The sequence below is a fragment of the Notamacropus eugenii genome, chromosome 3, assembly GCF_028372415.1.
Source record: "Notamacropus eugenii isolate mMacEug1 chromosome 3, mMacEug1.pri_v2, whole genome shotgun sequence".
NCBI classification, from domain to species: domain Eukaryota; kingdom Metazoa; phylum Chordata; class Mammalia; order Diprotodontia; family Macropodidae; genus Notamacropus; species Notamacropus eugenii.
Window position 1 is genome coordinate 405329855 of NC_092874.1, and position 22726 is coordinate 405352580.

At 40.7% G+C, this 22726-nt stretch overlaps 1 protein-coding gene across 1 annotated transcript in view; it reads left to right on the forward strand.

Annotated features, from left to right (window-relative positions):
- Nucleotides 1-3154: 3154 nt before the first annotated feature.
- Nucleotides 3155-22726, forward strand: part of XYLT1 (xylosyltransferase 1) — a 422682-nt gene continuing 403110 nt past the window's right edge. Inside the window, exon 1 of the mRNA XM_072598097.1 lies at nucleotides 3155-3623. Within this exon, the coding sequence (XP_072454198.1) occupies nucleotides 3231-3623 (393 nt within the window). The 5' untranslated portion in view covers nucleotides 3155-3230. The remainder of the gene's footprint in view (nucleotides 3624-22726) is intronic.

Below are 22726 nucleotides of genomic sequence, written 5' to 3' on the forward strand. Positions count from 1 at the left end.
GAGTTGCCCCAGTTCAACAAATCAAGGGGTTCTCCCCATCACTACTCTTACATTGAATTGTAACTGGGACTGTGATTCATTGACACAGAGAAGTCCTGAGTGTGAAACTTTCTATGCCAAAGAAACTTATCACATTGTGTGCATCTCTGATTCTTAGAAAACTGGCTGGAGCACTGAGATGTTATGGGACTTCTCATGGTCACAGAGCCAATGTGTACCAGAGCCCAGACTCCAGACCCAAGCCCAGTTGTATTGGCTATCCAAACAGGCTATATCTGTCTATTGCTCCCTATCTGTCTACCAGCTGCCTCTCTAACTATATCATATATAAGCTAAATACTCTGGCTATGCTATCTATAACCTGGTTTTATGTCTCTTTCTTGCTGCAGATTTTATGATACGCAATAAAAAACCCAAATCAGACCCCCAGCTTCACTTCTTAATCCTGTCATCTGATAGGAGGCAGAATCAAGGAATGGTCTTCAAAAGATGGATTAATTTGTGGCTATGGGAGAAAATAGTCTCATATTGCTGCTTGAGATGACAGTGACATCTTGCACAGAAAGATGATACAATCTAGATAGAACTAGAGCTGGGACATGACTATGTCCTGGTAGTTCCTTTCTGTTGAGTGCTAGGGTTGGCAATATTTTATATCAGTTTGCAAAGGGAGGGCATTCCTAGGGGAAAGGGGACTGGAGGGGAATCCTAATTTCTAAACTTTGGTTTGGGGTCCTGGAATGTAATGTATGACACTGGTGAGGGACAGGCCTATTAAGAGGTTAGTCCAGAAGTGCCTCAGAATCCCTAGCAGCTACGATGTTATACCTCTAGATACAGTGAAAAAAGGGTTTAGAAAAAAGAAAAAAGATCTGTTCTAGTCCTTGCTTCCTTCTCTACTGGATATCCAAAACAGGCTCTCAGTCCTCTTTACTACTATTTTTTTCTTTAAAAATTGTGATGAAGATGGAAAAATAGACTAACTTTGTGATAATTCCTTGATGCTACTGGGTCTGCCTTGGTTAGCATGAGAATTAGGGGATCAAATTTATTCCAGATTTGAAAGCTGCTTATGCTTTTTCATACCCAGCATTCAAGCTTTATTTAGGAATTTTCTTTGATAAAATTAATTCCCCTGAGATTTATTCAATGCTTATTGTGAGGAAAACACTTGATTAAGTGATGTGGGAAATAGGTTAGATTGGAGTGGATGTGGAAAAGTATTTTTAAAGGACATGGGTTCAAATTCTAACTTTAATCCTTATGACTTCTGTGACCTTAGGTAAGTTGCTTTCTGCAACAGGAGAGGGATGATCCTTTCCAGAGTGACCTAAAAGGATATTAGTGGTCATCTAGTCTACCCCACCCCCCACCTTGTTTTATATATTTAGAAATTTAGATCCAGAAATGTGACGTGACTTACTCAAAGGTAGACACTTATTGGGTGGCAGAAGTAGGAATAATAAAGAATTTTTACTGGTCACCAAGTGATATTGGGTTCAAATTCTGCCTCCAGCACTCCCTGCATGATCTTGGGAAGATACTTAAATCCCCTGGGCCTCAGGTTCCTCACCTGGAAAATGAGAGAGTTGGAACAGGGGGCCTCAGGTCTTTTCCAGTTCTAGATCTATGATGTCATGATTCTTTGGACCTTTGGGCCAGGTTGAATTTTCAACTGTAAATCCCAGAGTTGTGAATATCATAAACTATGCATGTTGATAGTTCAGGTGAGTTGACATTTTTTTTTCTGAAAAGTATTTATTTATCAGCTGAGTTGTTGGTAACAAATTATAGCCTCTAAAATATAGATAAAATCTGATGCCAAATTCTGTGCCTCAATGGCACCTTATGTTTTATGATCTATAAGTCACTTAAGGTTACAGAACTCTTTATTAAAGTTAGGTCATAACATTTGTTAATTTTTTTCCCCCTCTTCTTCCACTGAATGACATGACTTGAAATTACATACACACATGTGTGTACACACATATATTAGCTTTAGCTATATATCTATAATTATATATCTATATCTATACTACTCAATGATTTCAATGAACATTCTCTCATTTCTCCCACCCAACAACACTTTGATTGGCTTATACTGAATATCCTTGTAAATCCATGCCAGTCCTTATACCTCTCACCTTCCCACTTTCACCAAGGCTGTTTGTGTTCCACCCTCCCTGACCTTCACCCTTCACTTTTCTCCATGTAACTACCATTCAGCCCTCAGCATCCCAACTTCCCCCTCCCTCCCTTCATCCCTTTCCCATCTGTCAAGGATTCCCCCTCTCTACTTCCTTTCCCTCCACATCCTCTCCCTTTCTCTCACATCCCCAATCTCTCTTTCTAGAGGTAGAGGGGTGGGGAAGAGGGAGGGCGTGTTGGATCTCCCTCATTTTCATTTCCCCTCTCTTCTTCTCCTCCCCCTTCTCCCTCCCTCTGCTCCGCCCCATGGCCCATCTCTCTCCACCCAGGTTTCTCTCTCCATCCCCCGCTCTAACACCCCAATCATCCCGTTCTTCCCCTGTCCGTCCTCCCCATCCACCCCCCCCTGGGGTGGGTGCGCGTGCTTACAGGCGCGTGCACACGCAAATACACACACATATAAATACACACACACAGACACACACACAGAAACACACACACGGACACACAGACACACAGACACAGACATACACACACACACACTCACACACACACACACACACACACACACTCACACCTCCTCCTCCTCTCCCTCTCCCTTGGCCAGGCCTTCCCGCTCCCCACCACCTCTCCCCTCCCTTCTCCTCCTCCTGGTGACGTCTGGGTCCCTGCCCGTCTGAAAACTCCGCGCCGCGGCGGTTGTGGAGGAGGAGGAGGAGGAGAAGGAGAACGAGAAGGAAGAGAAGGAGGAGGAGGAGGAGGAGAAACAGCAGCAGCAGCGGCGGCGGCGGCAGCGGCAGCAGCAGCAGCAGCAGCAGAAAAGAGGAGGCGGCGGCAGCTGCAGGCGGCAGAAGCAGGAGGGAGCCTCGGGGAGGTCGGGCAGGAGGGGAAGAGGAGGAAGGACGCGGAGCAAAGTGCCCTGGAAAGGAGAGCGAGAGCCCGCGGCCCCGGAGGCAGCAGCAGTGACTCCCGCGGCGGCGGCCCCTCCAGCCCCAGCCCCAGCCCCAGCCCCAGCCCCAGCCCCAGCCCCAGCCCCAGCCCCAGCCCCGGCTGCCGCCGCCGCCACCGCCGCCGCGGTGAAGATGGTGGCTGCGCTGTGCGCCCGGAGGCTGGCTCGGCGCTCGCACTCGGCGCTCATCGCGGCGCTCACGGTGCTGCTGCTGCAGACCCTCATCGTGTGGAATTTCAGCAGCCTGGACTCTGGGGCCGGCGACCACCGAGGCGGGGAGCAGCACGCCGGTGGAGAGCCGCCCCCAGCCCCGCGCCGGGAGCGCCGGGACCTAGCGCCGGAGTCTCGGGCTGCAGCTGGAGAAGAAGGAGGAGGAGGAGGAAGGGGCCCCCAGCCGCGGGGGTACAAGCTGCCGCTGGAGCGAGGAGGCGGTGGCGGCGGGGGCCACCGCGAGCACCGGCCGCAGCAGACGCCCCGCCGGGGGGGACCTGCTGCAGGCGCCGCGCAGCTGCCGGGCCAGGCTCTGGTAAGATAGCTCCTTCATCCCTGCTGAAGCTCGCCGGCCGGGGCGGCTGCTTGCACGCGGTGCCGGGGGAAACGAGGGTGGGAAGGAGCGAGCCAGCCAGCCCGCCCGCCCCGGGAACCGCGAACCGGCTCTCCTGAGCCTGCAGCATCCGACACAGTCCCCTTCTCTTCCTCCCTTTCCTGTGAAGTGGGGAGTTGAGCCCTGCAGGAGGGAGTGCAGGAGAGGTGAAGGGGACGGCGTGTGTGTGCGTGTGTGTTCGTGTGTGTGTGTGATTTGGGTAAGGTAAGGAACAGGACAGGCCGAATGGGGGGAAATTTTGGAGCCGAGACTAGAGAAGGGGTTGGGGACAGGAAGTGGATGGGTGTCCCCAGTCCCGGTAGAAACAGGCCGGGGGTTGAAGGTCCCCTGCTTTTGCTGCCCACGGGTCCGCAGGTTGGGGGTGTGGCGGGTGTGGATGGGTATGTTTTTACTTTGTAGGAGAAGCGAGGATCCTGGAAAGCAACCCAGTTGTTTCCACTGGAGATTGATGTGACCTCGGGGAGGTTTGGGGTGGGAAAAGGAAGGATTCATCTTCAAACCGAGAGACTGAAATTTTCTTGAGTGATGGTGTTAGGTCAAAGCTGGCTAACGGAGGGGTTTGGTGGTGCTGGAGCCTTCCTTTCTCTTCAGTTTTCCCTCGTTTTGTTTCTGCCTCTTTTTTCCTCACTTGACCCTCGCTCTCGGTCCTTGTGTGTTTATTTATCCCTGTGCCTGTTGTGTGTCTTTATATTCAGGATCCTATATGTTACTCCAGTCCTGAATTTCTCTCTACATCTCGTCTGTCTTAGTGTCTCTTCTGACTCCCGGACTGTCTTTGTCTGTTCCCATGTCCGATGTGAATTCCTACTGCTTTGCTTCTGTCTCTGCCTAGACTCTGGCTTCTAGACGTGACCTGTCTCTCTGTTTCTGCCTTCGGCGTCTTGGCTTCTAGCCTTCGAAGGTGGGTCTGGGTCTCTGTGTAGACATCCCTTGCCGTTGCCCTCTGTGGCTGGTGTGGATAGCAGAACTGTGAAAGGATTCTTTTGCCAATCCAAGCAGTGCCTTGGGCTCCGAGGGGGACTTGAGCCTGATTGGCCAGGTCTGTGCCCCGATATGCCCCTTACACTCTTCCAGTCTTGGGTTTTTCCACAGTCTCTTCGTGCCCTGCCTAAGGGGTCTTACCTGTTCGTGAGCTAGACTAGAGCTTGCACAAACAGAATAGATGGCCCTGAGACAGCTGGATCTCTTGAGTCAGTGTGTGTCACTGTGTGTGTCAGTGTCTATGTGTGCCCTTGCGGGTGCTGCCTCTGAATTTCTATGTATAGTATTGCTCCTCTGTGACTAGGTCTTCCTTAACTAGCTTTTTCCCTATGTTATTCCTAGGTAAAAATTCACTTTCTGCCTGGGGAAATTGGGCACCAAAGGACATAGGAGACCAATGCAAAAATCTAGTGCCATTCCTCTATTATTAGAATCTCTATTTTGAGACATAATTGCCACCTTTGAATATATATATATATACACACACACACACATATGTATATATACCCACATACATATACGTATATGTGTGTTTTCAAGATCTGTTAAACTTCCTTTAAAGTCAGTGATCTGTGCCAACTCAAAGCCTACTCTGTCTCAGTGCTCAGCAGCCCTGCTCAGCAGCCCCAACACAGGATGTGTTGGCATTTCACATTCCCTATTTGTCTCTATGTTAGCAGCTCGTTTATTTTTAGGGGGAATAAACTGGGATTCCTAATGATAAAGGACAATAAATAAATCATAACTACTTACCCTCCCTTATTTTTAATAAAATGCTTAATTCTTTTTTCTGGAGCCACCCCTTGGTGATATATTCAGGTAGGAATGGAATTAGATATTCCCTTACATCCTAAAGTCCCAGGGAAGCAATTAGGATATAATGGTCCTCCAGCAAGCGTTTATTGAGCCCCTACTCCTCCTAGGCACTGTGCTAAGCACTGGAGATACAAAGAAGGGGGTGCGGAGATCAGTTTCTGCTCTCAAGGAGCTCACAGTCTAATGGAGACAACATTCAGACAGTTATGTACTAACACCACTAAAGATGGAATAAATTGGGGATGGTCTCAGAGGCAAGGCGCTAAGATTAAGGAGGACTGGAAAAGACTTCTTGCAGAAGGTGGGATTTTAGCCAAGACTTGAAGGAGGCCACACTGACTGCTTGGGAATAGCACTGCTTTTAATCTGATAATGCATTTCATTATCAGATCTCAGAATTTGGGGAATAAGAGGAAGCCCCAAGGGAGAAAAGCGTATCTTACAGAAGGGAATAACTGAAAAAAAAGAAAGATGATTAAGATTCCTGTCTCTTTGTGGAGTTAGTCATACCTAAATTATCTTAATCTCTCATCTTGGAGGGGCATATAGAAATCTTTGCACTGGGAAGGAATTTTTCCCTTTTCTTTGGTCCTCTAAATGCTCTCACCTTGGGCAAAGTGCTTGGAGCATCTTCTGAATAGAAGGAGCGATGCCTGTTGCTCCCCATAACTTTTCTGAATTTCAGCTTTAGTATCAACTTTTATTCTCTCAGGTTTACATTTTCCCACATTCAAATATCTCTTTCTTTCTTGAGATTGTTTTCCATTTTGCTCCTTGTCTTTGGGGTTGCATTGATTTATTTATTTTGCTTGTTCCTCTACTGTGTTTCCCCTTACACTGCATGCAGCTGTGTGTGTGTGTGTGTGTGTGTGTGTGTGTATGTTTTCTCTTTTTGTAATTTTATTTATTTGGTTTCAATACAATTCAGACACACTCCTAGTGCTCTGAGTCTCCAGGACCCACCTCCCGATGTCTGTATCCCACCCTATGGTTGCCCTTCGCCCAGTGAGCCCAATGAGGCCAGAAGGGGGCGGGCTCTTCCTGAAGTCCAGTGTAGTAAAAGGATGACTGGGAGGAAAAGAGATCTGAGAGAGTATGAGCTTTTCAAGGTGCAGATGATTGTACTTTGTTTCCCAAACCCTAGTGGGGCTGCATGTTGGGTGGCTTGAGAGCAGCCCGGAAGTGGAGGTTGTCAGAATGCTTGGGCTTTTCCAGAGCGCACAAATAGAAAACTCAAGCAGCTTAGAGATTATAATTTATCTCTCTGGTCTTCAAGCTCCAATATCTCTTCATTTTTATCTAGAGATTTTGAAGAGAATAGATAGTATGTAAAGTGTTTTGCAAACTTTAAAGTTCTACGTAAATATTCTCTATTATTATTTAAATACAGGCAGTTATCAGTCTCATCCAGGTGGTGTGAGTATCAAATAATATTAAATAGAGAGAGAAAAGGATAATCTCCCTTGTAAGAATTATTGATGGAGCATTTTATAAACTTGTCTCTTTGCTATGACATTTGTCCAAGTTTTGCTTCTTAGATTCCTGTTTGGAAAGCACAAAACTATATTGTATTTTTATGCATAGAAGAGGTCAAAGGAAATACATCCTTTTTTTTCTAAACACATTGTGTGGTAGATGTTTTGGTTTGCAGCAGGGAAACTTAACAAAGAACATTAAAGACAAAAAGGAATTGTGAGACCTATTCTTTCTTATCCTATATCCCCCAGGAACTATCCCCTTTTATTGCAAGCTCCCAGCTCCTAAAATACACAGACCGGGAAAGATGATATTGAAAAAATTATAGGTATTGTATAAAACAGATGCTCATTTCTACTTTTTTTTTATTGTCCTGAACCCCTTATGGCCTGGCGGTCTGGTGCATCCTATAGCCTCCTTTTCAAAAGAATGCTTTTATATGCACAAAATACAACATATAGGATTACAATGGAAACCAGTTGTACAGTTATTCAGATATTAAACAAGATTACTCTATACACCTCTGCTTCTTGAGTGTGATTCCTCTAATAGAAGTTCCATCAATCCTGAGTTTTAACATCAACCTGAGACTTGAGAAGATAGATTGGAGCTCTGTTGATTTTTTAAAATTGTCGCCCAACTTTCTGCTGGAAAAGAATTTATGGGAGATTCAATGTAGATTTGCAGAAATGGCTGTAAATGAGTACTTGTGTGCCATGTTGTTTATTTTCCTTTCTTGAAAAATCTACTCTGCCTTCAGGGCTTAGCACAGTACCTGGCACATAGTAGGTACTGAATAAAGACTTGTTGACTTGCTTGCCTGTGACAGATAAGATTTCAGTCCTCTCATTGCTTAAGGGAAAGCAACAACTTTGCTTATGGATAAATTGTTGATAAGTAGGTATTATTTAAGGACCCTAACTTCTTATCCTTTTTTCTTCCAAAGAAGAATGGATTTTCCATGCCATCTGAACCTTTTAAATGTTGATTTTTTTTCCTGCAGAAATTCCTCATAGTTCACATTTCTCAGATTGTTGAGGACCTTTTCAGATGCTTGCTGTAACTAGAAAAATGGTCTCACTTATACAAATAACCTTTGGGTTCAGAAGTCTTGAAGATAAAACACATAGTTGTTCTTTCTCCACAAATGTTTTGAGAACAGAAAATATTTTGTTGATTTCTCACACTTCTGATAGAGTTTTATTTTGTTTAAGCAGTACTTTACACTTTGTATACAGAAGGATGCATCATTGTACAATATTTATACTTCTATGAATATTGCCATCTGCTTAATCATATAAAGGAAAACTTTAAATGAGTACATAAAAGTAGTATTTAATATATTCATGAGTTTGTGGTTATAGATAATCACTTTGCTTCCCCTTCTTATGCTATATAGTTCTAGGTGGCTCATTAATTCTTCTTTCTTCCCTAGAAAGTTGGGTGACAGGTATTCCCTATAGATAGAGAAATGGAGGCACAGAGTAATTGCTGTGTCTGAGATGGCCATATAAATAGAGCCATAGAACTGTGGTAGTCAACAATCCTATGGTATGGTAGGATCATAGGTTTAGAGCTGGAAGGGAACCAAGAGGCCACCTAGGCCCACTACATTTTACAGACGAGGCCTAGTGAGCGTCTTAAGTAAACCTCAGAGCTAGGATTTGAACCTAGGCATCTAACTTCAGTCAGTGTTCTTTCCATTCAACCACATTGCCTCAGTGTCTTTGCATTTTCATGTCTATATAACAAAATAGAAAAATATTCTTTATCAAAAGTATCTCACTGGGAATTTCCCCAAGGGACTTGTCCAGGTGTGTGAAATAATTGGGATGCCCTTAAGTATTTTTGTGTCATTTGCATATTCCTACTGAGATTGAGGTGATGTTTATGTTCAGTTGATCTCCTATGGATTACACTCTAAGAATGATCACTTCCTCTCATTTTTCTCTTCATTTTCCTTCTCACCCACACACTCTCAGGGACCAGAATCTCATATGTTAGAAAGAGGAAACTGGGAGAGAGGGAGGGACTTGGCATGTGATGAGGTAAAGAAAGAAAAGCAGAAGATGGAGGTAGAACAGGGACAGAAAAGATGACCAGAAATATTTGCTGGGGTACAGTTTGGGGAACACTGAGTGCATTTAGGGTTAGGGTTAGTGGAAATATTTATTTTCCATTGTATTCTAGCTTTCCACAGACAAAGTGACCCTCTTCAATGTTTCATTGCATCTAAGATAGTAAGTAGACTCAATGGCTCTTTTTCCGTGTCTCTGTTTACACACACACACACACATACACACACACGCACATTTGGGTGCAAAAGAGGAATATTACCACTTTTGAGGTTTGGTCAACTTGGCTTCTTTGCAAACAGGACTCAAATATTACCCTGTCAACACAGAACAATATTTTTTTGCTTTCTTTGCTTCTTTTTAATGATAATTCCTTAAAGAGCCTGTCCACTTCTCCATGGGTGAAATAATTTCATCATTCTCATTGAGTCAAGCCCCCAGACTGCTGTGACTAATGGAACTGTTCATCATCTTGTGGAGACACCAAGCTCCTTCGTCACAGAATTCTTATGGAGCGTTCAAAGAAGGCAAATGGGTGAGCTTGTCCAAAATATATTGCAGCTGGGGCATGATGCTGTGCCACCTGAAAAATATTTCTCCTGGTGATGAAATATGCTACTTGCATACCTGGGCATAATTGAATGTGAGCTGTCAACTTGGCAGGAAGAAACAATTTTGAATTAAGTAATTCTACAGCTGCAGAAAAGAAAAAAGAGAGTGGAAGGTTCCTGGAATTTGGAACTTTCATTACTCATAAACTAGTTTCTTACTGTTATTTCTCATTCAATAAAAATGATATTATAGATTGTTCTTAAAGGAGTCTAAGTGGTATCAGTAATTCTTGGGATTCGAGTAAAGAGTCAGAACAAGGTATCTCTTTTCAACATACAGCTCAGATTGTTTTTGCGGAGACACTCCCTTCAGCAACTGAAAATTTCCGTTTGCCCACGGAGGGCAATCAGGCAGCCTCTTGACAGAGCTGTGGTTAGTGGTTTCTTTATTTCTTCTTTTTTGGGGGGGAGAAGGAGGAAGATATGTTACTAGGAAAGTAACATCAAAACAGATCCCAGCTGATTTAATTTTTTTTTCTACTATGTACAATTGGCCCTTGAACAGGATACCTTAAAACACTGCTTGTTAGAAAGCTGAATCTCCAAAGGGCAGTGTCAATTAGTGAACTAGGAAGAGTTTTGTTTTGAGGCTGCCAAGAAAAAAAATGTTTTTCCCTGTATGGGTATTACCCATAAGAACCACATTTCCTGGGCAACAACCCATGTCACAGACCTTTTTAGCCCCTTTCCCAGAACCAAATCACACAATCACAGAAGAGAACTTTTAAGTGATTCATTCTAATCCCCTCAACTTTACCAGTGAGGATAGTGAGACTGAAAAGTGATGGGGAATAGGCAACCCACTGGATAACAAAGCAGGAATACAAAATGATACAGTAAGCCTTAGAACATTGATCTGAATCTAAGCAGATGAACTATTAAAGAAATAGGTGTTCAGTGGCTTTGTTGTTCAGCCGTTTCATTCACATCTGACTCTTCACGACTGCATTTGAGGTTTTCTTGGCAAAGATACTGGAGTGGTTTGGCATTTCCTTCACCAGTAAAATTTTATACATGGGTTCAAAACATCAACTTCATGAGTACAAGAATGCTGGAGCCATACCTAGACTATAGGTCATCTGAAAAAGGATGTGTAGGTTTTATTGGACTACAAACTCAACTGGAGTTGACAGTTTGATAGGCAGCCACCAAAGGGAATGTGACATTAAGCTGTACTTAGAGAAATGTAGTGTGTCTAGAATGAGAGAGAATGGTAGACCACATAGTTCTATACATCTGGAGTACTGTCTTCAATTTTCTGTCACATTTTGAGGAAAATGGAGAGTACTGAGAAGAAGACAGGATGACATCATGACACATGAGGATTGTCTGAAGGAAGTAGAAATTTTAAGCCCTGAGAAAACATTTAGGGAGACTGAGGTAAACTGCCCTTCAAGTATTTGAAGGGCTGTAAGAAATTCAATGTGTTCTGTTGTCTCTAGAAAATAGAACTTGGGTCAATGAGTAGAGGTTTCTGAGATACATATTTAGTCCGAGTATTTAAGGAAAAACTTGCTAACAATTAAAGCTATTCACAGTTGGAAAGAGCTAAATTGGGAGGCAGTGGGTTCTCTCTCAGTAGAGTTTTTCAGACAAAGACTGGGTGGCCGGGTGCACATTTATCAGTACATTGTAGAGAAGTGTTTGTGTGCAAGTAGCAGTTGAACTCCATGGCTCTTGAGGTCCCTTCTCATTCTGCAGTTCTGGGAAGTGATCTGCTAAAAGGTCATAGCCAGTAAATGACCAAGTCAGGGTTTGAATCCAGGTCTTCTAACCACCAGTCCAGTATTCTACTATCCGACACACATACACACACACACACGCACATATATGTATATATTTATGTTTATGATATACATGTGTATTCTCTCTCTTTCTCGTTCTCATGGTGTCTCAAAACTCTTATTGCAGTTTTAAGTGATTAAAGCTTATTAAGTTATTAGAACTTATGACTGCACTAAAGCTTTGGGGACAGCCTTTATATAAATATATACCTAAGTATGTATGTAAATGAATAGATATGCATGTGTGTTTTCCTGCTATTCTCTCAAGACTGTTCTGTTCTAGGTGACAACAAATTTGATAAACTAATTTGTATTAATTTGCTTATTAGTGCTAATGAATTAACCTAGCATTACATCCCATGAAACGTATTGTAATAAGGGTAAAATAGCTACTTTTATTATCTGGAACTTCAGGCACTAGGATTCATTTTCTACAGGAACCCCTCTTAATTCTAATGCCTTCTCTTTATAAATTGTTACTATTTGTCTCATATGTAGCTTTTTGTATATATTTGTTTGCTTGTTTCCCCCATCAGATTGTGTGTTTTTTAAGGTCAGGGACTGTCTTGCCTCTTTTTGTATCCCCGGCACTTAGCATAGTGCCTGGCACGTAGCTTAATAAATGCTTATTGACCGACAAAATGTTCATTGACTGACCAACTGATTAATGGGAAAGTTTTGTTTTGTTTATATTTCCTTTTGAAACACAACTCTTTGGAGTCTGAGAGTGACCTTGTGGATATTTTGATTTTTAGATTCCTGTAAAAATTTGATTTTCGCTGATGCTAAGCATAACTCACACCTGGCATTATAATGACATATAACAAGGCTTCTTAATCTAGGGTCTGTGAACTTATTTTGAAAAATACATTTTAGTAACTACATTTTAGTGTAATTGCTTTCATTTGTAATTCAGTATATTTCATTTCATCATTTCAAGTATTGTGAGAAGAGGTCCACAGTCTTCCCCTGAGTGCCAGAAGAGTCTGGAACACAAAAAAGATGAAGAATCCCTAACACATAACGTACTTTTCGCTGCTTGGGGGGCAGGCAAACTTCACCATAAAGATAGACAGTATTGGGAGTTTATGGGCCTTGACTTGACTGATAGTTTTTGTTGACAAACATCTCCTCTACCCTCCTGATAATGTATTTTACCTTCAGAAATTCTCTGTTTTGTGTTAAGTCCTTGGTCTGTATCTGTAGCCCCCATTTTAGGTGGAATAACCTATGTATCTATTATGAGTCTTTAAAAGTTTAGGATAAATTAGTTTGTCAGATTGACAGCTTCTATGATATGTGTTATCTCCTCAAGAAAGAGGAAGGTGGAGTAGAGAGAGCTTGAATTTACAGTCTGGAGATCTGGGATTGAATTCTAGCTCTGACATTTACTCATTACATGACCTTGGGCAAGTCATTTGCTTCTCTGAGCTTCAGTTTTCTTACTTGTAAAATTAGGGAGTGGAGGAGAGAATGTAGGTGCTACCCACTTCAGAGTTGTTATAAGGAACATACTTTGAAAGCTTTTAATATGCAAAGATAACTTGAATTATAAACTATTTACAGGAGAAAATAGTTTACAGTAACAGGCGTTTATATAGCACTTTAAAGTTTGCAAGCCATTTTACAAATAACTTTCCATTTGAACCTCATCACAACCTTGGGGGGTTAGGTGCTATTATTATCCCAATTTCATAGTAAGGAAACTGAGGCAGACCCTAAGTGACTTGATCAAGGAAGGTCACCTAGCTCGTGAATGATGGAGGCAGGGTGCCAACCCATTTCTTCCTCAGTTGACATCTAGCTACCAGGGAGGAAAAAGGAAGGATTATTTTGAAACATGAGCAAGGCAGGGACTCGGAGGAGGTAGGACTCATCATGAGAGCAGTGATGGGCAAGGAAGAGCAACTTCACAGTTTTGGTTAAGGCGGACCTTGCATAGATACAGGAAATGTCAGGTGAGCCAAATAGATAGGCTAGTAAAGAACACAGACTTCATAGTCTGTGTCTATGAATATGTCTATTACATCTGTCCTTCCTCTTTGTGAAGGAGGATGGAACACGGACTAGAGATGAGAGGGCTAAATGATAGGAGATGATTGGAGCTCTTTTGGCAATAAGAGGGGAAGTCTCTGTAAGGAGCACATGTTGGCTGACTAAGGATATTCATCGAAGTTGTTCACTCTCTTTTCTCTTTATTGTCCTGTCATTTCAGTTGTGTCCAACCCTTTGTGATCCCATTTGGGGTTTTCTTGGCAAAGATACTAGAGTGTTTTGCCATTTCCTTCTCCAGCTTATTTTACTGATGAGGAAAACTGAGGCAAATAGGGTTAAGTAGCTTGCCTTGGATCACATAGCTGGTAAGTATCTGAGGTCACATTTAAACTCAGGTGTTCTGGACTCAAGGGCTGGCGTTCTGTCCACTATGGCCACCTAACTTCCTTTCTTTTCTCTTTTGCTCCTATAAATGAATTCAGAGGCATTAATCACATGGTTTAGTCTATGAGTGACTCTGCTCTGCCTTTTTTCCTGTGGGTCTTTGCAGAGTGTAGTGCAGTTGGGTCAGAGATGGAAATGCAAAAAACTTCTCTCCAAGTTATATGACATGGTTACTGGAGAATGGGGAGGGAGGTGGGTAGGACTAATGGTCTCTTTTCCAGGGCAATTTTTTTTTTCATTTTTCAATACCTTCATCAATTCCAGTGCCTAGCAAATAGTAGATACCTAATAAATGCTTGTTGATTGCTTCTAGGCCTATCTGTATACCCAGATGAAACTCCTAGATACCACAATATGGCAAGCATTTAACATATAGCTTTATTCTAGGTAAAGCACTAACAAAATTCCCTATGGTCACCTTTAAATTATCCACAGAAAATTTTTAATTCAAGGTAGTCTTGCCCCTGTCACTCAGCATGAGAGTAGTTTCTTTTCCTTTAACACTCTTGGTGTATGTCCAGAATGTTAAAAGTAGTTTGAATATTCTTTAGAGGTGAGTCTGCTTCAAAAAAGGAATTTCAGTATTTAATATAAGTAATTGTTGGATTTCGACAATTTTATATTATATACATCACTCTCTTCCTCTCTTTCTCCTTGCAAATCAAATAGATGACAAAGGGTTGAGTGTTTTGTAAAAACAGGTTTGCATCAGAGCAGAATGTTATACTGTAAAAAGCTTGATTCTCAAGCTTTTTACCTGGGTTCCAATCTTGGCTTTGTTGCCATATGACCTATCTTCTTTGATTCTCAATTTTTCTCTTCTGTCAAATGGGTATAAGAATACCTACTTTGTCTATTTCAGTGGATTATAAATGATCAAAAGGGACACTACTTGTATGACAACATCGTTTGAATATCCAAAAGTGTAGCACAAAAGAAAAGTAGCATTTTGGGTAGAGCAGCAGGATGGTGAGTCAGGTCAGAAGCTGAACTCACTTCCCTCCATTAGCTCTTCCAAACATTTGCCTGAATCTTATCCATTGAAAATGGAAGTGTAATGTTAAAATTATTAGCTAATCCCAAGTAATCTTGACTGAATCTAGTAACTTCAGGCTTTTCCAATGAACCTTTGGCTACACAAAGAAAGAGACTTCTCTGAGGGTCCAGTCCAGGGGTTCTTAATTTGGATCCACAAATGTCCCTCTACAGGGTATTCATTGACAAATTTCTGGAAGTCCAGCAATTTGGATGGGGAAATAAATTACGTGTCTGACTGAAATTTAGCATTTTCTTAAATTATGAATGCAGGCAACAAAGCATTATTATGAGGAGTCCACTTCCAAGAGGGTTCATGATACACAAAAATGGTAAGAACCAGTGGTCTGATGGTAACTGGACAAGCATTAGTGCTCTTTCCAGTAAGAGGATGGGTTAAGAAGAAATGGGCTTAAGTCACAGAAGGGATTTAGATTAAAAGCTCAATGTGCTTTGTTTAAAGAGATAGTGCAAAGGGGAAAAAAGCTGAGGTGAGTAAGGAGAGACTGAACAGACAGCTCTTTCTGGGTTAATTGATAGTCTCTCTTGTAGGCATGAGAGTAGGGTAGATGACTTTTCAATGTTTGTCCCAGTTGTGGGCTACTAGCTCTCATTGCCATGTGTTACAGTAATAAGCAGATAAAGAAAGAACGTTTTTCAAGTGAAATAACTACTGTCTGCCAGAAGAAAAACACATAATACTCTCCGCTCCCTTTCAGAACTTATCTACTCAGTGGGACTGCATCTTTGCATTTTGGGGGCCTTTGTTGCCTAGCTGTGTGCTAGCCTCTTCAATTAACCAAACATGTATTAAGACTTTCCTGTGTGCTGAGCACTTGTCCTGACTGCTGAAGATATGAAAACAAGAACAAAATCATTCTTGCCCTCAGGGGAACCTACATTCTATTGGGAGCCTACCTTCACCTTCCATTTGCTCTTCCAATAGAACGTAAGTTCCCCTGAGGGCAAGAAGTCACCAATTGGTAGAAATTAAATTAGCAACGCTGAATATCCCCTTCAAAATGGGCTCATGATGAATATCACTTGACCCTTCACCACAATTCTCCTAGATTGTACCAGTATAATAGAATGACTACACAACTTTAATGATAATGCCAAAAGGACAGTGGATACCACTTATTAGTTTCTAATGAGCAACAGGAAATGCAATGAATTTAGAGCACAAAGAACTACATAATAATTTCACAAAGTCTTAGTACTCAACCAGGCCCCATGTTACTAAAATAAATAAATGTTTTCAGTAACAAGGAGCTAATATATGCATTATTTAAGAACAGCATTAAAACTAGATTAGATGGATGACCCGAAATAACCATTAGCTCATTAAGCGTCTTTTCTGTGGGGATTGTAGAAAAGTTTTCTGCCTTTCTTTTTTTCACTTTCCCCATGAAACAGACTTTTATTAACTGGAGACATAAAGGGAAATCTTTTTCAGGCCATTGATTGTTTTCTGTTGATTTTATTTATGTTTTTAATATATGACTGCTCTTTGCTGATGCTTGCTGTGAAATAAAAGCATATTCACTTTCCTGCGTGAGCTCAGGAGGGCCAGCTGTCGTAAAAGAGGCACAGAGAATCCCATTTACTTATCATCAAGCTTTGAAGATGGTTACATTTACAGTAGAAGATACCTTCATTACCTGTTGTTTCTTCCAACTCTATTGAGAAATAGTTTCCAAATTGTTAGATTCTTTTCTCTCCTTATTTTAAAGATAAGGCATTAATATAGATATTAGTAGAGGGGAAGAATCCAGTAGGTGCAGTTAATTAAGGTGATAGGAAGGTATGAACAGGATAGTTTGCAGATCAAACTTTGGGCATTATTATCCCAAATGAGAATAACTCCTTTGCTTTACAGGCTGATATTGTTTTGTCTTTCATTTTTTTTTTCATTTTATTTAGGTGAGGGAGAGTGAAGAAAAAGTTGGAGTTAGAGAGATAAGAACCACTATGTAGCTAGAAGGAAGGGAGAGCAGACTCTTAGTTTACCTTGTTGTTGTTGTTAAGTCATTTTCAGTCATATCTGACTCTTCATGACTCCATTTGGGGTTTTCTTGGCAAAGATAATAGAGTAGCTTGCCGTTTCCTACTCCAACTCATTCTACAAATAAGAAAACTGAGGCATACAGAGTTAAGTGACTTGCCTGGGGTCACACAGTTTTGAGACTGGATTTGGACTCAGGTCTTCCTGATTTCAGACTCTGAACACTATCCACTGTGCCACCTAACTACTCTAGCCTACCTGAGTGAATGCTCCCCCTCAAAAAAAATCCTGAAGGATTTTATATAAATGTTATTAAGAAGAAAGCATTGAACAAATGTATGCTTGTCATAAAAAACTCAAGGGAAGTCAACACCAGTTTAAGTCTCATTTTAAAGATGGAATAGTAAGGCTCAGAAAAGCTTTTGGCCTTTGGCCTATGTTATCTGTGACTTTGCATTCTGACTCTATTTGCAATAATGATCCAGTAATAAGCCACCATTTAAAAAAATGTTAATGATCTTAAAATGTTTTATTAATACTTTTTTTACATAATTTCCCAATGACTCCCGCCTTCCAATCAAGCCCTCCCTTGTAACAACTACAGTTACAATAAAAAAAAGCTTTATTTTTCACAGAATTATGCTATTCAAATGTTTTATTATTAATGTTTTTACCTGGTTACTACTCCCCAGTGAGCTCCTTTCCCCCATCCCACAGGAAAGCCTGCCCTTGTAACAAGGGTATACTGAGTCACACAAATGAAATCAGTACATTGGCCACTTCTGACAATGTTTGTCTCATTCTGTACCTGTAGTCTACCACCTCTTGGAAAAGAGGACCTTTGTCTTGTTTTCTCCAAGTCTATTGGAGCTCTTACCATGAGTAAAAGGCAAGCAATCAGCAATTGGCAAAACTGACAATATGATGGTGTCCGGACTATAATTTCCTGGCCTTCATCAACAGCACAAACTCAAATGTGGTGGCATCCATTCTGATTCAGTAGCCTAGTAGCAGAGGAGTATCATCTTGGGGGTAATGTTTTGATAAGTTGCTGATTTGTATTAAAATAGTAATTACAGTAATAATTACAACCAAGGATTTCAGTGAGTCTCAGCTGCTGACTGTGAGAAAAAGTAATTAACTGTGTATTATCTCGAATTTATTTGGAAACTAGTCATCCCCTTTTTACTTTTTGTGGGCACAGCCCAGGTTCTTCTGCAGGTTGAAGACCACGCATTTCATCAGATGTTGTTTGTCTTAACAGAATTGATGACAGATTTTCATTTTAAGAGAAATTTTTTTTTTGTGCAAATATCGTCTTTTTCCAGCAGTTCTTGGGTAAACAATATGACTGGTAGTAAAAGCCAACCTCTGTGTAATTTTTAGAGGGAAATAATTTACATTTTCTTTTTTCTATTAAAAATGTTTGCAGAAATCAAAGATCTAGTCCAAAAGTAAAATAGATGTTTTTGTATGTCATTAACCCAAGAAATTCCCTGTGGCCAGTGTCTGGCATGAAAGAAGAAAATTAAGTTCATTAGTTATTTTCCTTTTTATTCCTGTATTTCCAAAACTGGACAGTGAAGGGTGCTATCTTGATAACAACCATTAGTGATCAGTATTAAAGGAAACTATGTTTGGATTATGTAAATTATTATTAAATTTCAAAGTCTTGCATATCTCATGCCATGGAGCCAGCCTTAGGAGACGCAATATGCTGAAAGTTCAAAAGGAGATTTAAGAATTCACTTAACCAAATACTTAGCATTGAGAAGAATGTAAATTTTCAACAAAGCCATACTTCAGACTAATGTATGAATGTACTAATATTCTCCACCTGTGGAAACTGATAGATCTTAACAGCAACACACATTTTTAACCATCATAGTTATTTTGGGAATAGTGTCATTGCTAAAAGAAATTATACACAAACTTCCTTTCCTTTTAGTGAAGAACTCATGTTTTTGTTATAGAATCATAGAATTTGACAGTTGGAAAGGGCTCCAGAGATCATCTAATCCCACAGACTCATACAAAATAGAATCATGGACTATCAGAATTTATAAAGACGTCTTTGAGATCTTTTAAAGTAGGTGGTCTTACCTTTTTTTTGCATGTTTCATGGATCCATTTGGCAGCCTGGTAAAGCTCATGAACACTTCAGAATGTCTTTACATACATAAGATAAAATATAGAAGACTGCAGTGGAAACCAGTTATATTAAAATATAATTATGAACTTAAAAGAAAAAAGCACCACTGCTGACCCAAGGTTAAGAGCCCCTGATTTAGAATCAATGTGGCGTAGAGGAAAAAGGAAATACTGTCGAGGTCAGAAAGATCTGGGTTCAACTTTTGCCTCTGATATTTTCTACCTGTGTGACCATGGACAAATCACTTCTTTGGGTCTGTTTGTTTTTTTTAATTTTTCATCTGTACAACGGGAGTGATAATATTAGCGCTCACCTCACAGGACTATTCTGAAGGTCAAGTGATGTAATGGAATAGTAAGCAGTAGAGCTTGTACTGAAACCCAGTTTACTTGACTCCAATTCAGCGCTGTTTCTCCTATAATTCTCCTTCCTTCTTTTCTCCCTTCCTTTTCTTCATTTGTCTTTCTTTCCTCCTTTTCTTCCTTTCAGAAAGGAAAAGGGGAGAGCATTTATTTAGCACCTACTATGTGCCAGACACCATGCTTAGTATGTTGCAAATATTCTGTCATTTGATTTTAATATTGCATTTCCACTTTAACAATGTTATCTAATCTCTTTGAATCTATAATGGTACTGGTTTTCTGGAAGAGCAGTAGATGAATCTAGCACTGCCTTTCATCATTGTATTGCTAACCTATAATGCTGGATGTCATTTTACACCGAAGCATGGTGCTGAAACTGCCCCTTCCCGGGCTGCCTATCCTGGACAGTGCAGCAACAGTAGCATGCAGAGATTCACCCCTTTAGAACAGCTGCCTCCTTTTGAGTTGTCAGTATTGTTTAAGAAACAGAGGTTCACAAGTCTGTTTCTTTCCATTTGAAGTCCTATTAGTGAAGCCTGGGGCATTGAAGAAACTTGGGGGATGGGAGGAAGGGGAAAGGATTCACTCTGAATTCTGTAATCTTTCATGTTTGCTGGAGATTAAATGAATTACCTAATGTTCTTTCTGGGGTTTGCCACAGAGATGAGTCATCTTCCTTATCTAGGGAAGTCGTTTCATGCCACTGTAAAGCTCTCCTTATTTTAGGAGGCTGTTCTTCAGTATCACTTTATGAGATTAATTAAAACCAAACCTCAGTAAGGTGAGGGGAGGTGGAGATGGAGGTTAAAATTTTTATTTGCTGATATTGGATAGGATAGCCTTGTAGCAATGTGGTAAGATTGTCAGTAGGACTTTTGGAAGATTGTAGAGGAAGGAGTATGAAAGTAACTCGAGGGCAGAAACTACCTGGTTTTTTTTTGTTGTTTGTTTCTGTTTTTGGGTTTTTTTTGGTCATTTTATCCCTAGCATTGAGACACCGGGTTTCTAAAGTCAGAAAGACTTGCGTTCAAGTTCTGCTCCTGATATATGTTACCTTTGTCTTTTGATCTTTCAGTGTTCCCTAAGGCTATAAATTATAAATGTCATAGATCTGCTTTCATGGAGGGAGTTCTCACACTGAAGAAATCATAGGTCCAGACTTCCTTGCTCCTCCTCAATTTCCCCTTAGTATGGCAGCTGTTCATGCTACAGCTTCTTGGAGCCACAGGTGCGTGTTGAGTGCAGGTAGACCCCAAAGGTGGATGAACAGCCCTGAAAAGGGCACACTCAGCAAGCCCTCCCACCAGAGGTGCTAGTCCTCCCTGAGCACCCTGTGCACCTCAGTTAGTGTTCATTCTTTCTTCTTGAAGAGGACCAGTGACATCAGGAAGTTGATTTCTTGACTTGCAAGTGAATTGAATTGAAGTGAGGCAGAGCTGTGCAAAGGCATCAGCCTCACTCTCTCCTCCAGAGTCATTGGACTCCAGTGGTAAAACATAGGTCAAGACTACTGGCTATGGCCCCCATACACACGAGTAGAAGCTACTGAAAGAGAGATAGATGCACAGCAAAGACTTGAAAATGAAGGATGAACAGATTTTACCTTCCTCCCAAATAATCCCTGGAACATAGTATAGTGTCTTGTACGTTCTAGGTGCTTAACAAAGGTATTTTTAATAAAATTATTGAAAAAGTGTAGAAACTGATGTCAACTGAAGTCTAGTTTTTGTGGTCTGAGATTCGGGGCATTCAATTTTCAACTTCAGTTATTTGGATATGTAAAATTGACTCACAGTTTTCCTGGCCCACTTAATACAAAGGTATTTTCAAGGTAAATAAAGGTGAAAGAACCATGACTTTCAGCTTTGGTGGATTGCTCAGCTTTTTTACTGCAAGGTGAACTGCTGTCATAATTGAGAAGCAAGATGTGTTGATTCTTTCCTAGTAGCCCTGGTAAATATTAATGATCCTTTATGGATCAGAATGAGTTCTTTCTCCTTCCCCCTCCTCTTGTTGGGCAAAAGATCATTGAATTGAGTTGTGGCATTTCTATTTCTTCCATTCATTATTGATAATTAACTTGCTTTGATATATAAGTAGACACAAAGGATTTTACTTTCCCGTCTTTTGAAGGATACTTTGGTGCTGATTGAGAGTTAATCTGGCTAGGAATTTATTATTTCTTTTTGTCAAAATCTTGGTGGCTGCTGCCTATACTGAATAGCCTACAAAATTCAGAGCCCTCCAGTTTTTATAAGCTGAAAGGCACAAACTTGTTTTTTATGTTCTGTCTTTGCTGATTGGCTGCTGAGGATGCCAGGGGGTACAAAGAAAGGGATTAGTTTCCTTGAATCTACAGATGAGAAATGAGAGGTGATTGGTGAATATCAAGGACCCATCTGTAAATTTCACTGTGTCAGATACTATTGTAGGAAATAAAATGATGTCTTTCCTGTGTGATCTTAGTCCAAAACCACAGCGAGATAGATGTAGTATGAAAATGACAATGTTTATGTGACTGACTTGATACAGGCAATTCAGTCAATAAAAGCTGCATTAGCATGATATTTAATTCAACAAACATTTGTTAAACAGTTACTGTGTGCAATGCACTGTTTTCAGTACTGGAGATACAAAGACTTAAAAAAATAATACAAGCCCCACCTTCAGAGTGCTTATACTTTGCCAGAGTGAAGGTTTTATAACACTTTGTATGATACAGAGAAGCAGTGTGATATGAGGAATAGGAGAGATTCCAACTCATGGAGAAAATTTAGTATTTATGTCTTGATTAAAGTTCACCATTTGGCTAATTGCCAACCAAGAGTACCACATTCTCTAATTTTGGTTTATTCTCCTAATTCCGGCAATAAAATGTCTTTGTTTTCCAACAGATTAGTATTCGGAGCTATTAATTTTAGTAAAATCTCAACTTCAGGGAAATACTTTTTTAAAGTACTTTTTGAATGTACTAACAGTATATCAAATGATGTGCTAACATCCTCGATTGGTAATTAATATTATCTTATATACTTGTTTGTTTAGAAAAATTTTGCTTGAGAAACATGATATATGTATGTAGGAGCTATGAATACATCCTAATTCACCAGAATTTAGGTCTAGTTGTCATGAAGTAGAAGAATACAGTGAATGGAAACCTGTGGATAATGAGAGAAGAGACTAAAAGTTTCATATTTGAATGGGGAAGGCAAGAAGTTACCACTTATCATTTCTATGTCCTGGTAAAACAGTCCTTCTAGATTAAAAATAAATCCTAAAGATTTCTAAG